Source organism: Cydia strobilella, chromosome 3 (genome assembly GCF_947568885.1).
Source record: "Cydia strobilella chromosome 3, ilCydStro3.1, whole genome shotgun sequence".
Classification (NCBI taxonomy): domain Eukaryota; kingdom Metazoa; phylum Arthropoda; class Insecta; order Lepidoptera; family Tortricidae; genus Cydia; species Cydia strobilella.
The window spans coordinates 17,818,000-17,833,687 of record NC_086043.1 but is presented as its reverse complement, the minus strand read 5'-3'; the positions used below and the strand labels follow the sequence as shown (position 1 = coordinate 17,833,687).

Genomic DNA, 15,688 nt, shown 5'->3' with positions numbered 1-15,688 from the left:
AAGTATTCCAAATACGGATGGACGTCCCAAATGTCCAGAACTTCAGGCTAATTAATAATGGAAAATTAATGGTCAACTTCATTAATGCTGTTTGGGATAATGATTTCCTGCTGGATATTGGATTTTCTCCAATGAAAATTAATTAGGTGACCGAATGACTAATGAGCATTTTGAATGTTTTAAATGCACCGCAAGTATTTACCAGATTATATTTCAAAGTACAAGGTTTTACAGGGTTAAAGTTATTTTCTGTTTGCCGTTAGAAAAAACTTTTTCAGGTAGGTTTTTTCATAAGAAAGAAAAGCTACAGCCATGTTTAACCGAGTTAGTGCGTGTTACACGCTTTTCCCTGAGTACTTTTAATATTTACGAGGGCTCCGTTCGTCGAACCTAAACTCCTAAGCTGATCAAACTGTTTTTTGAATGGCATGGTAATCTGTAGAGAAGGGAGTTTAATAGAAATGGGCCTCTGAATTTAAGCATTGAAAACCTCACTCGTACAAATGACTATTTGCAGAATAGGTAATTCAAAAGTTTTCATCTCTTCAAAACCTAAAAATCTTACTTTGTAAATTCCACAGAGACCGTCTCCGCGCAGTATTCACGGAGGTGGTGACCGTGGACGTGTTGGACTCGCGCGACGCGGCCCACCTGGCGCTACTGCAGCGGCCCGAGCTGGGCATCACCTTCACAAAGATCCACTGCTGGGGGCTCACGCAGTACGAGAAGTGCGTCTTCCTGGACGCTGATACCCTAGTAAGTTGACAACTTGACAGACACCGCGCAGTATTCATACGGAGGTTGACACTGTTAGCTTCAGTCCATCTTCGTCCAGTAGGGTATGTACGGGAGACGCGCCAGTAGGTATCCAGTAAACAATCTTTTAGAGAACTAGCCAGGGCCGTCTTAAACTATGCTGATGGGGCCCTTGGGCTCTCAAGAATTTGGAGCCCTTTTTGGAATGTAAAGAAAGCGAATTAAACTAACAACCGACCCGACCCTGCCAACTTGGTTGCTCACTGTTACTGTCTGCCCTTCGCCGCCCCCTGAGGATCGGGGCCCCCTGAGTAAGGGGGCCCTGGGCACGGGCCCCGTGTGCCCTTATGGTAAAGACGGTAATGGAATTAGCTGCTGGAGGCTCACGTTGGCTGTCTGACGAGAAGTGTGTGTTTCTGAGAACGAAACGAAAATGTAAGACCTTCCTTATTTTGTGGTAAAATAATTTTTTATCGTGTTTTCTGTCACGTCATTTAAGTTTGATTTGACTTTGACTTTGCAATACTATTATTAATTCTGACATTACCTATATATTAACTAGGGTGCCCTAGCAATATATATATTTTGACCGCTTATTTATACTCTGAAGAGATAATTTTTGACATTGTGTTTAGTATAACTATCATTACTTTCTGACATTTTATCTCACTGTATTTGACTTTTAATTTTTTTATTTTGTTATGATTTGTTTGTTTTTATTTATTTTTTAATTATTTTACTGAATTATTATTTTTTACAATTTGACGATCTTTTTGTGAGTTCATGTTATTTAGATACATTGTGACATTGTTAAATATCATGTAATTCCCAATAAGAAATAAATTAATCTAATCTAATCTAATCTAAGGATAGGTTAACCATATTTCTGATACTAAAAAGTAGACTCATACAAGGTCAAGGACAAATAGTTTTCTTAGTTTTTAGAAACCCTAAACATACCTACTGGCTTGGCTTTGGTATCACCTTAAGTAAATTTAGTTGTTCGTAAGATTGCTATTGATTTTATAAAAGTCTTCTGATTGTTATAAACCTCTAGCTTATCTCAAACGTTAAACATTAATGAAAATAAATTATTTTCAATGGCGCCTTCTTATTTTAAAACATTTACTTGATTAGGTAATTATATAGATAAGGAATTTTAAGTGTGATTCTAGGAATATAGATATCTGCTCTGTTTGGTTCACACCTTTTAATGTACAGTCAGCTGCAGAGAAAAGGTACCCCCCTGCATAGAAGTTTGCATGCAAAGATGCTAAGCGAATAGTCTTGTTGACTGTACATATATATGGCCATATCGATTACAGTACACATCCAAGTCCGTTTTGAGACTGCGCTTTGGGAAAAAGGGTTTGGAAGGACACTTAGCGCCACTTGCACCATCCCACTAACCCGGGGTTAACCGGTTAAACCTGGAGTTACCATGGTTACCAGTACAATTTGACACTGGGTTAACGGTTTAACGAGTGAACCCCGGGTTAGTGGGATGGAGCAAGTGGCGCTAAGTGTCCTTCCAAACCCTTTTTCCCAAAGCGCAGTCTCAAAACGGACTTGGATGTCTGATGTGTACTGTAATCGATATGGCCATATATATGTACATTAAAAGGTGTGAACCAAGCAGAGCAGAGATATCTATATTCCTAGAATCACACTTAAAATTCCTTATTATTCATTATCTATTCACTCCGGTTTTAAAGTAACGTTAACCTATAGGTATTCGCTTGTTTTTTTTTTTTTTTTTATCCATCGAGCCATGACATATGAAACGGAAAGGCGACACTCATCATTAACCTCATTGAGAATAATTGCGATAAGCTTATGCATAACATATAAAAGTCAGTGCATTTTATCTACCGCCTACTTTTAAAACTTCTGTGATATATATATAGCTATCCATGCCGTAATGGGCAACGGCGACCCTATAGCTAATTACGAGCGTAAGATCTGATATGGCTGACAAAGCCGAACTTACTTTTAAAAACAGAATTATTGTAAGTATAATTATAGCTTAGGGCTTCGGCCGGGATTTACGTATCTGATGTTTCGCATCAAGTTTAATGAGACGAGCGTCTTCAAAGTTCTTTACGTTCACCGTAACACGAGAACGCCATTCTGGCCGCTGAGAAGCATACTCCTCTCCCATTTGTCAGGTGGTACACCGCAGGCAGTTATGGGGATAACACCATGACGATAACAGTAGATTGTTTGCGTTATCCTGACAACAGTAGTCAATCACCTGTTTTTTTGTTTACATAAAGGGCGCTATTAATACAGCGAGTTTCTAATCTTACCATAAAAGCGTGCGTACTACTGAGGTTATAAGTCGCATACTTATTTTTTTTTGTAAATCGTGTAATAAAACCTAGGGTATTGAACGGTAGGTATTATGCACCTAAATATCAGGACCAGGAAACTGATAGTGATCATAACTTCATTCAATAAAATTTAAATAAAAAAAAACCCTGATATACCTAAACGATAACAGTACTGTCACAAAAATCTTTGCAGATCCGTTTATAAGTTTAACCTACTGAAATAATGTTAAATTTTCAACGAAGATATTTGGTGAAACAAATAAAAAAACTTAAACTCTATATATCCTTTTGGGCGTTATAATACATACATATGTCACAGCCAGACACACGTGAAGCACATAAGTAATATATGAAATATATTTTTTACAAATTTTGTACAATATCTTGCTTATCTTGGTATGCGATGCGAGTCATGAATTAAACAGATAGGAAAGGCTATTACGATAAGTCGCTACAACCGCACCGTAGTCTGTTTTTTTCTCTTAAAATCACACGAGAGGTATTGAAATCTATTTCGACGTGCAATTGTTTAGACGATAAGAAAGTCAATGTTACCGGATGTAGATGTTGGCGTAACACGAGATGACGGCCCGCATAACCGTGGCACACATATTTGCTCCCGATTTTTTGGACCCGCTCCAAACATTTGCACTTTCATTCTATGATTTTCATATATCACATGTGTGACAGAAAGCGTAGAATTACATATACTCGCGTAAGAAAGTCTCTGGGTCAACCGTGTCTGAGAATCTGACCCAATTTTTCTGACATAGTTACAGGAGTTTAATTAAAAACAACCATAATCATAATCATTTATTTATTTCTTGAATGCGGTACAATAAAAACAAAAAATATGTAGGTACTAAAAACATGACTTCGATGCGTGTGCAATGCACACTGCATTATTCAATTTACCGACTGTTTCGGTTCCAATATCAAACAATGAGATAGCGTTTTAGTTTCAGACTTGCTGTTTTTTTTTATCGCGGGTTATTATGTCATCTACTTATATTATCGGCGTTCAGATAAAGGCTTCTAAAATAACTTATGTTTTCGCGTTCACGTGCGACATTAGTGTTAGGAGTGCGCTAAATATTTATCTTGTTTCAGTTGTACGATATGTTCCTCATTATACACACGTGTGACGTGGGGTTTAGCTCACCTACCTTTTAAAGTGGATATGCTTATGATACGAAATGATATAAACCGTGCTTTATACGAATCGATGCTTGGGGAGCTACGAAGATTACTCCACCCTAATAACTAGTTAAATGCATTACGCGTTATTGCCTGGCATAATAATTTAAGTGGCCACAAAAATAAAATATTTTATCGTAGCGTGTTGGGAAACATGCATATGAAAGTAGCAATTCGAGAAAGCTGACTCGATGATGCGAACCGAAAAATGACAAGCATTAAACAATTTAGAAGAGATTAAAGAGAATATAAGGTTATTTTATATAGCTGTAAAACTAATAATTTTATTGCCATAACATGACAGTAATTAGGTATAGTAGTCATATTTAATCATTTTAATATTCCCACGCGATACTTCTAGTACTTTATTATTTTAACGCATTCACTGTTAATTATGAAAATCATAATTTCTACAGACTCTACAGTCTCTTTTACTGTTACTATATATATATCTTATCGGAAGCATATTCTTTCAAAGTCATTGGTATACCTACTGACCTATCGAACTGGGTAGCCAAAGCAATCTGATCAGTCATCAGTACGTTTTCTCTCACTCGTGAGTCGGCCTCTATTACTCACGAGACAAACTAAAAGCTCGGTCAATCAGCATACAACTCGACGGCATCGGTATATCTTATCTCATCTCGACGGCATAGCTCACTTGGGAACAGCAACACTTTAAACTGACCTTCGGCGGAGCTTATGCCATTGAAATAATGTTTACAATTTGTCAATTAACGATGTGGATCATAGTACATACCATCACACTCCGCGATTGTTGAGCCATTTAGGATCCTAGGTAAATTGGTTGTTCAATAATACTTCTGCTATGGAATGACCGATTTAGCTAGAATTAAATGGCATAACAATCACGGAGAGTGACTGTACAACAGAAACTGATTGATCAAAAGCTAAACTCGAAACTTTTTGCAGGTGGTACAGAACTGCGATGAATTGTTCGAGCGGGAGGAGCTCTCGGCAGCCCCCGACGTCGGCTGGCCCGACTGCTTCAACTCTGGTGTGTTCGTCTACAGGCCTTCCACAGCAACCTTCGACGCGCTTATCAAGTTCGCGCAGGAGCGCGGCAGTTTTGACGGTAATATAACTTTTTGATTCAAAGTTCAAGAACTTTCGACGTCCTACCCGTTCTTATTCGGCCAATTTTGAGAAGCTTATTATTATTCACAACGGCGGCGGTACTTAATCGCGTAAAATAAGTTTTCAATTTACCTCCGACGTTTCGAGGACGGCGTTGTCCCCGTGGTCTCGGAGAAGACTGACGCGCTTACGCGATTAAGTCCCGCCGCCGTTGTGAATAATAATGAGTAACAATTGTAAAAGTTTAAATCAGTGTTTTCAGAAGCTTATCAACTTATTATGGTTATGGAAAAGAAAAAAGAAAGTGAAGAAAAGACGTAGTTTGACCTCTACAAACCATTGTTCTTCTTGCGGTCAATTCTGCTTCAGTAAAGTAAAGTACAAACGTACAAAAAATATTTCTCTAAGGGAAGTCTTTTATTTATTGAATTACAATTTGGCAAGAAATAGTGATCGAAAAAGGTACATAATGTAAAATAAAATAGGTATAATTAATGTGGTTAAACATGATCGCGATAGAGAAACATATACCTGTAATATAAAATAATATATAAGTAATAAAATATGCTTAAAAAATTGATGAAACATTATGTTGATCAAGTCCGAGTGATTACGGTCAAAGGAGTGTCATTCATTGTCAATGGACGGACAATATGTTGCATCTATTATCGTACGCTGTGACGCAATGCCAGTATCAATCTCGTTTATACTATCTAGAAATATCACTAACTAGGTGCATAATATCATCTGTCATTGACTGTCAATTGTCATCATCGTCACTATGATTGGCAGCTAGACAGATATACGCATATTTTTGGACTGTAAATATTTATATATTGAAATAGATCGCAATTTATCAGGCTTGTCCAGACACGTTAAGATTCTGTTATAGCATAAATTATATTCGAGATAAATTATATATTATACTAGTATCACCACCATGTCATTAACTATTAGCGCCACTTATTACTCGTCTGCCAAATGATAAATGCTATTTGACGAATGAAAAGTTGTCGCTGTTAGTTATTCAATAAGTGCTACAATAACAGTCCTTATATCAACGCAATAAGGTTTAGAAATGGCCATTTAACTGTGTCGAGGATAAAACGTTCAACATCGGAAGTAGTGTTCAAATTATTTTATAATAATTATATTCTAAGCGCCACTTGCACCATTCCACTAACCCGAAGTTAACCGCTTAAACCTGTACCAGTACAATTTGACACAGGGTTTACGGTTTAACCGGTTAACTCCGGGTTAGTGGGATGGTGCAAGTGGCACTTAGCGCCAATGTCAAATTGTACTGGTAACCATGGTAACTCCTGATTTAACCGGTTAACCCCGGCCCGGCCCCGGCCGGTTAAAGTGGCCCTAAGATTTAAAGGTAGGTAGGCAGGCCTGAAAATCTGTAGGATTAAAAAAACGCGTTCGGAGAAATAAAATAAAAAAACTTTGGAATAGGGAATATTACGCAAAACTCTGCGTAGAGGTATCACTAGCACAATCACAGGACCTACCGCGAAACACGAATATCTAAAGTTCGATTTCTGCCTCTCTATCACTCTTGCAAGTCTTGCATATTCGATCGATAGAGAGGCAGATAACGAAATTTCGATTTTCCCGTTTCGCGGTGGACCACCTGTAAACCAACCGCCGTAATGCATCAATGTCATAGTGAAAACTTGTCAAAAAACTGTTTTAGGCATAGTATATGTTACTCTATGGTTTAGCATGTGCCTCTGCACTCTGGCGGTAGAACATCGCAGTAAAACTCCCTATTAGGTAAGCATTCCTAGTTGTTTAATTACATAATTTTATTTCTATTTTCAAATTATGTTGTCAGGTGGCGACCAAGGGCTGCTGAACTCTTTCTTCTCGGACTGGGCGCGCGGCGACATCAACAAGCATCTGCCTTTCCTCTACAACGTCACGTCAGCTGCTTTCTACTCCTACCTGCCCGCACTCAAACAGTATGAAATTAATTTTTTTTAGTTGTTTGTAAAGCACCGCTTGATTAAATTATAATTAGATTTTTTTAATGATTTTTACTGATGTTGTGGAGTCGCAGGAGCTGCGTACTCGACACCTGGAAATATGAGTGGCGAGTTGGCTATAGGTTTTAGGTATCAAAGTTTAAATTCTAGTAACACCTTTCCACCGATGCCTTTTGCTTTGTTTTTTGGTTGCCTTCTGCACCGATGTTGCCCTTAAGTCATCTTTCCTGCTTTTTGTTGGGACCCATCTGTAAAGGAAGGGCGAGTCACCGTCGGCCGGACATTTTGACTCTTAGTACTCTTAATAGTCCATAAAACTTGGCGGGTGTAGCATCCGCCTGATGTATTTTAGTTTGCACAATTTTTTTGAAAAGGCTTTACTTGTTGGATTGCCTCCGCGCGCGTCTCCGAACCACCTTTGTTCCGTGTACAAGGAGGATCACAAAACCAAAAAATATATAAAAAATACTTTAGTTACTAGCTTCAAAGTTACTATTTGAAGCCAACGGATACAAAAACGATCGAAATGAAATTACGTAACTTTAAACCCAAAATCTGTCAACTATTCCCCGCACCTTCCAGTTACGGGCAAGACCTAAAGATCATCCACTTCATCGGCGCGGCGAAGCCGTGGCTGCAGCCCTACAACTTCGAGACGCGCTCCGTGTCCGCGCCCGGCCACCTGCAGGGCCTGCTGCAGTTGTGGTGGGACCTCTTCGTGGGCCAGGTGCACCACCAGCTCGACACATCCATGGTAAGTCTGGCGAACATTATTCTATGTACCTATATTGATACAGTACGTCTAAGCTTACTAAGCTGCACCGTCTAGGCAGTGATTACATATGATAGCGCCACTATACGCGTCATATTCTCATGGGGATGGAGAAGGAAACTGTCAATTTGATTGTCAAATTCAAGACAATAAAGTGCCATCGTCGAGAGCGCTGTTAAATTCAACTGTTATCAACCTTGATTTAATTTTTTTTTTTCATTTGATGTTTATTGTGTATGTAGTAGCGTACCACAAATTGTCGTTTGCCAAGTTGGTGCAGAGATAGCTTAAACAGACTGTAGTACACGTTTAGGGATTTGTTGTTTAATTTTGATCTTTTTCTAATGATGCATAATGTATCTTATTGTGCTCATGTAAAAAAAAGCTACTTGTAGTTTCTATATTATTCAATGTTTTGATAACTGTTCTAGCATGGGAAGAGTGCTGAATTATTTGACATTAATTTAGAGTCCATTCTGTTCTAGAATAATAATAAAGTGTTTTAACTTACCTACGTCATTAGACTATATGATTCAGGAATAATGCTGAGAGAAGGATAAAATCCAGGCACTAGTAATGTACCTACTTAGATAATGCAGATATTTTATTGTATATTATGTACCTATATACACATACTTTTAGTACGTAGGAATAGATATATTATATACAAACTAGATAGGTAGTTAAAAGTTGACGCAATCAATACAAAAACAAATACAAAACAAAATATACCGGTTCCACAGAATTTGCGCTCGTGCACTGTATGTTGACAATCTAATATTTGCATTCCATTCCGTGTGAAGTCTGAGACCCCTTCTCAAAACCTGTCACATACTTCGCAGACTAGAAAACGTACCTACTTACTTTTGAATTATTTCGGTTTTGGTGTGTAAGATCAGTTTTCTGGACTCCGTGTAAAATTTTTGAATAAGATGTATTGTGAATAAAATGGCGCTGTAAGGCATTATATGTTTTTTGATAACTGCATTGTCAAATGACAAAACTTAATAATAATTAAAGGTCCCTTTTTATAGTTTTCGTAAATAATTCTTAAACGGCCACCGTAGCAAGAAATGTTCTATTACATAAGTAATCTATACATAAAATTTTCTACAAAAACGGTTCAGTACACTTTTTCGCTAGGATCAATATATCAAAATATATCACTACATTGTATAAAACAAAGTCCCTTTCCGCTGTCTGTCCGTCCGTCCGTCTGTCCCTATGTTTGCTTAGATCTTTAAAACTACGCAACGGATTTTGCGGTTTTTTAGCAAAATTATTTATTAAGCAACATGTGACACGCAAATATGTACAAATTTAATGAAAAATTGAACAGGTGGAATACCGATACCACCCTTAGATTTATACAATCAATACTATTATCTACCATTATGTATACTTATAGTGGTAGTAGGTACTTCAGTAATATCCTGCACACTCATGTGATCTCGATATCGAATAACTGCAATCAATCCACTCGCGGTCGACCGTATTAACCGCCAACTTTACACTGACGAGTCCTGTAAACCGACCCATTTCCACACCAAACACCGATCTGAACTGTTCACCATGTTTTCCAAGCATTCCAACCAGGACGTTAGTGTTTCAGAGGTGAGAATTATATACATAGAAGCATCAGACAATTGTATACAATCTTATGCACAAGTTTGAGTTTAGACTGTACGTTTTTTTTGCATAGTGCTTGTTTGTTGAGTGACTTAATACCGCTTGCATTAGCTTTATGCACTGTTCCTTAGCACCGTCTTTTTTCTTTATTCTGTGATAATATTTCCCCAAAATACTAACATTTTTAAGCCTGTTTGCTGCACGGATTGTTGAAGCTGTCAATGTTTGGGATTAGTTGGTGTTGGTATTTTGGTGAAATTACCGCGTGGACTAGATGAACATACAGATATAATACCTGTCTTTATTTTTAACAGGTCTTATTAACTGTAACTGCAAGTAGATGACTGGTTCTTTCATATCGACGAAAGTTTATGAACTTTTTATTTGAAAAAATAAATCTGTATGTTTATTTAGTGACGCGGTCAGAATTGACCTACTAATAGTCGCTTGGACAAAGCTCCGTGTGTCGTGTTCGTGAAGCTTAGTTCAAGCGGGTGTGCATGCCTCCCCACTTAGTATTGTCACTTCAACCGATAGGTTGAGGACGTTGAGGTAGAGGCCCCCCCGATGCCCGCTCCGGACGCCCAACATTACGAGCCCAGCTTGGACCAGCAGTCTGAATTCCCGTGGCACCACCCGGACGCCCAACTCCAAGATGAAGCGGTAGCGGACAAACCTGACCTCACAGACTTCTACGATCCCTGGCAGAATTACAAAGGAAACATCCCACCCAATCCAAACCCGGAAGTCTCGGATGATCACAAATCAGTGAGAGACTACGCGTGGGAATATAAAGCACCGGCACACACCGACGCGTGGCAGCCGTCCGCCGGCCAACACGACACCCACTGGCACCACGAACCGCACCATCACACGCACAACCACCACCATAGAGATCACTCCGGGGACCATTCTCACACTCACACCCATCACACCGACGAACACAACGGCTGGTACCATCACCACGAGGCAGGTCAATCATTCACGAATCACGAAACCCCGCACCATCATCATAGTCAAAACCACCACAATCACGGGCAAACTCACGCACAGTATCCTCATGATCATCACTACGATCACACGAGCCATCCTCACCATGATCATAAGCATTCTGAAAAGACACACGAATCATCTAACTCGAAGTGGAGTTTACTAGTAGTCGATTTTGATCACACGCTAGTAGACACTTCACAGGTTCACGTAGTACACCACGCTCACATAGACTACGATAACGAAAGAGAAAACGGGGAAGCCGGTGTGCCGGTAGCGATTAAAGACATGAACGGCGATGCCTCCGAGACCGAAAGTTGTGATCATGAGGATATAAAACCGAGGCACCCGTACGATAACTACTATCTAAAACATATATGCACTATAGATTCGTACGGACGAAAGATCTGTTCCCACGAAATACCCCCCACCCCGTCGCCGTCTTTATCACCAGAGTATATGACCCCCGACGATTCAGAAGAGGAGGACGAACCACTCGAAAACCAGGCAAATCAAGTAAGTGCATCCCTTCAGTCAGACGTCCGAGGTATGTATCTCCTTCAAACTTCATCATTCAAAATACCACGGAGTCCCGCCAGGTAATCGCAATCATTTACAAGTAAGCTACCCGTTTCACAAAGCTTCGCATGCTCCGTATGACTTGTGTATTTAGCACGCCACCACGCCATGCCACGCTTTATTAACTACCTTCCCTATTCACTATTTCGGTCGACCCCTGGGCTCGGAGTAAAACGACTGATAAGGTAACATTCTATTTCAGAGTGGAGTGGCGGCGAACCTGGCGCGGGTAGTGCCGGGCGCCGTCGCACGCGAGGCGCTGGACGAGCTGACGCGCCGCCAGGGCTGGGAGGCCGGAAACATCGACTACATGGGCGCAGACTCCTTCGCGAACATCTGGGCCAAGATCTCGCAGACCCTCAACCAGCCGAGGGCGTCCCCGCCTAAGGAACAGCCGAAGCAGCCCTCGCCTCCCAAGGAGGCGGCGAAACAGCCCTCGCCTCTCAAGGAGGCGCCGAAACAGCCGTCGCCTCCCAAGGAGGCCCCGAAACAGCCGTCGCCTCCCAAGGAGGCCCCGAAACAGCGGTCGCCTCCGAAAGAGCCCGCGCCTGAGCAACCGTCCCCGCCTAAAGAGACCCCCGCGGAAGTGAAGCCCGCGGAAGCGAAGCCCGCCGAAGCCCCGGTGGAGGCCAAGCTCGCCGAAGTCCCGGCCGCGGAGCCGGTCGCCGAGGCGGCAGGTAAACCAACTCCCCCCGTATCCCCCGCGGCAGAAGCGCCCGTAGTGGCGACGGCGGCCGCCCCCGCACAAGCGGCATCGGCGCCGGCCGCCGAGCCTCCCAAAGAGGAGATTAAAGAAAAGACTGACAAACCCGAAGTTCCGCCTACACCGCCGGCGACGCCAAAGTCTACCCCGGAGCCATCCACCCCCGTCGACGAAGCGCCACCTGCCGTCGAGGCACTGCTCGCTGCGGCCCCTGCTGCCCCCGGGGTACCCGCAGTCCCCGCAACCCCGGCGACCCCCGCGGCCCCCGTGTCGCCGGCCCCGGTGGCGAAGGCCCCCGCGAGCCCCGCGGCCCCTGCAACCCCGGCAGCCCCCGCGGTCCCCGCAGCCCCGGCAGCCCCCGCGACCCCTGCAACTCCGGCAGCTCCCGCGGTCCCCACAGCCCCCGCGGCCCCTGTAACCCCGGCAGCCCCCGCGTCGCCGGCCCCGGCGGCGGAGGCCCCCGCGAGCCCCGCGGCCCCGGCAGCGGCGACGCCAGAGAAGACCCTGGACGTGACGTCCGCGTCCAGTGACAGCCCGCCGCTCGCCAACACGCCGTCGAAGGACGACGCGCCCGTCGACCCCGCCGCCAAATGTGAGTAGATCCGGACGGCTGCGATAACGGCTTTGCACTCTCATCTACTTCATTTTGCAGTTTTCTAGACTTCTACTAATGTTTATGTTTAGCCGCATCGAAACGAGGCGCGGATCGAGAACGTATCGAAGAATGAGGATCGCGCTAAAAATAAATTCGGCTGTAAGATTACGTAGATCGATTAGCCAATAGCGCCATATCTTATTCCAAATTTTACTTTGAGTAAAAATTTGTATAAACACTTCGGACATCATTTCAGTCAGCTTTTTAAATGTTCATAGTCAATTGCTATGGGAAACATTACTCATTTGGTTCCGTACTAATTATTTTCATGGGATTGGTATCTTTGTTTCGAGTTTTCACGGTTTCATAATCCGGTCCGAATGCGAATCCTCGTTCGGTCACGCCTCCTAAACGTCTCGATCCACAACGCGATGCATCCACATGTTTTTTGTGCCGTTTTGTGATGATTTTGGTTTCATGTTGATTTACTGAGCATACGTTTCAAAATTCGTTGTTATTTCACCCAGCTACCGAGGAGGCAGCGCAAGAGACGCGGCTTTGATAGATCAGGTAATTTAACAACTTGCACTTGGAATCGACGCAATATTGCCAGAATTCGCACAGACCTAATATGTCTAGATCGATCATTCTGAATCTCACCGCCCTTGAAACTCGAATAAACGACGTCATTTTATTAGCGGATGTTGGGTTGAGTCCAAGTGGATGGAATAAGTAGGTACGTTTGGTCAACGACTCATCAGGGCGCTATTCTGGGATCGAATATAACTTCAGATTCTCCGCGCGAGGCTGAGGCGACGACGGAATGAGCCGTATTTACCCTGCAATAGTAGTCGAATACTGCTCAAATTGCAGAGTGAACTTGGCTGCATGTTGCGTGATGCACTTCACTCATCCCAGGTTGTTGCACTTTCGATGGACAAAGTGCTGCAATCTCAAATTTGTTTTATTTGCTTTACATGTTTCACACATTGCAAGGAGCATTCTTCAATGCTTACTCATTCGTGACACACATTGTATTTTTACCACGCACAGAATACAATTCATTTGTAGAACTTAGTTTTAATAACGATACTAAAATTTGTCACCGAAGTCATTGACGATTATCCTTGTAATGCGCGTTCTCCGCTAAACTGACACCGATCTAACTTTCCGCCGCACAGTTTCTCTAACACGCGCTCTGTTTTCCCTCGACTTTGTTCCAGGCCCTAACCGAGCTTGCTCTCTAATGTGACGCCATACTAACGCCACGCCTAATACGAGGAGAGAATAAAGGGGATTTGGTTGTAGCGGAGGAGCGCGAGCGCAGAAAGAAGGTGGAGAAACTTCAGCTCAGCCCGCCGGCCGCCGCCGACACGCTCGCCACGCCCGACTCCGAGCTCGAGGACGCCGCGGCGCTCGCGCACGCTATCATCGCCTCGGAACTCGCTCCCTCGGACCCGCCCGCACCCACCGTCGCCCCCGCCGTGTCGCTCGCGCAGATCGGCGTCAAGCCTAAGGGGAAGTCCACTGCTGCACAAATAGAATCTTCCGTGGCCCCGGCTACACCTAGTGCGCAGGCGCCCGCTAAGCCAAACGCGGCGGCACCATCTACGCCGACTGCGGCGGCACCAGCTACGCCAAGTTCAGAGGCGCCCGCTAAGCCGAGCGCGGCGACACCAGCTACGCTAAGCACAAAAGCATCCGCTATCTCAGTCGCGGTGGCACCATCTACGACAAGTTCCAAAGCGTCCGCTACCCCTAGAGCGGCGGCACCCGCTACGCCAGTGGCGGACGCGCCCGCCACCCCAAGCGCGGCGTCACCATCTTTTACGAGAAGTTCGAAAGCGCCCGCTACCCCTAGCGCTGCGGCACCCGCTACGCCAGCGGCGGAAGCGTCCGCCACCCCAAGCGCGGCGGCACCCGCTACGCCCAGTACGCCAAGCTCGGAAGCGCCCGCTACGCCAACCTCAGAGCCTTCCACGCCTAGCGCAGAGACGCCCTCTACCCCGACCACGGCGGAGGCAACTAAAGAGGCTCCCAAAAAGAAGGTCGTAAAGAAAGTCGTCAAAAAGGAGGGCGATGCCCCGGTGCCGCCGCCGCGCAAGAAGGAAAAGAAACCCAAAGAATAGTGAGCGCTCGCCACTCGACAGTTCCTCTGTGCCATAATTTTATTGTAACCTCTCTTTTCTACTTTAATTGTTACTCTTAAGTTTATTTAATTTTCGAATATGCTTACATGTGCCGCGTAACCCTATATTATGTTAGATATTGTTGTGTTAACTATTTGCATCACACAATCATATTTTGTACTTTCTAGTCTATATAGCCAGTCGAGTATTGGTAGATGCGAAAATCGGATATTTATTTTGTCTTATATGATTTACACGATGTTTAAAAAGCCTACTATGTTATTAATAATATTTTGGTTATTCTTTGGACTAAATTGTTAAACCAAAGGAGTTTTATATGAGACGTATTTATTGAAACGAAACTATTGTAATTTTGTATGAAATTAAAGTCTATTTTGTATTAAACTTCATACTTTTATTTCAGTGGCCCTTCCATTCCATAGTCAAAACCTTCACTATAGAGTATTTCAGTCGCATCTTATATTTTAAAAATAAAACTAGCCAAGTGCGCGTCGGAACACGCACAATGAAGGGTTCTGTACTTTCAAAACAAAACAAAACAAAAGACTGTGGCAATCATGCTAGAGTTAGGAACATTTTTTGATCGATATCGATAGTTGTGTAATAGAATAAAAAGACAGTCGACCAAATAAAAATAATATTTAAAAAAAAACGAATTGTGAGGTTTGTATAAAATTATAGAAACAGATACAATTAGTATACATATTATAAATGGCTTTATAGTGATAAACGAAACTGTTTACTCCCAGAGATTGTTGATCTACTCCTATCAATATCACAAACTAAATATAATGTCATGTGCTGCTATGTGTATGTGTACTGACGTAATTCTCGAAGAAGAAATTGGATCTGTTATTATATAAGTTAATTTTATAAAAACTTCACGTAAATT

At 42.8% G+C, this 15,688-nt stretch overlaps 1 protein-coding gene across 10 annotated transcripts in view; it reads left to right on the top strand.

Annotated features, from left to right (window-relative positions):
- LOC134755970 (mucin-2-like) overlaps window positions 1-15,180 on the top strand; it is a 55,561-nt gene extending 40,381 nt beyond the window's left edge. The window contains exons 3-11 of one of the 10 annotated variants that reach the window (XM_063692694.1): window positions 582-756; window positions 5,220-5,382; window positions 7,228-7,354; window positions 7,961-8,132; window positions 9,735-9,764; window positions 10,317-11,285; window positions 11,551-12,025; window positions 13,174-13,216; window positions 13,955-14,095. In XM_063692694.1, coding sequence (XP_063548764.1) covers window positions 582-756; window positions 5,220-5,382; window positions 7,228-7,354; window positions 7,961-8,132; window positions 9,735-9,764; window positions 10,317-11,285; window positions 11,551-12,025; window positions 13,174-13,208 — 2,146 coding nt within the window. In that variant the 3' untranslated portion in view covers window positions 13,209-13,216; window positions 13,955-14,095. Of the gene's footprint in view, window positions 1-581; window positions 757-5,219; window positions 5,383-7,227; window positions 7,355-7,960; window positions 8,133-9,734; window positions 9,765-10,316; window positions 11,286-11,550; window positions 12,644-13,173; window positions 13,217-13,869 lie in introns of all 10 variants that reach the window. The other 9 variants (XM_063692688.1, XM_063692693.1, XM_063692689.1 and 6 more) reach the window with 9 other exon arrangements.
- The last annotated feature ends 508 nt before the right edge of the window (window positions 15,181-15,688 follow it).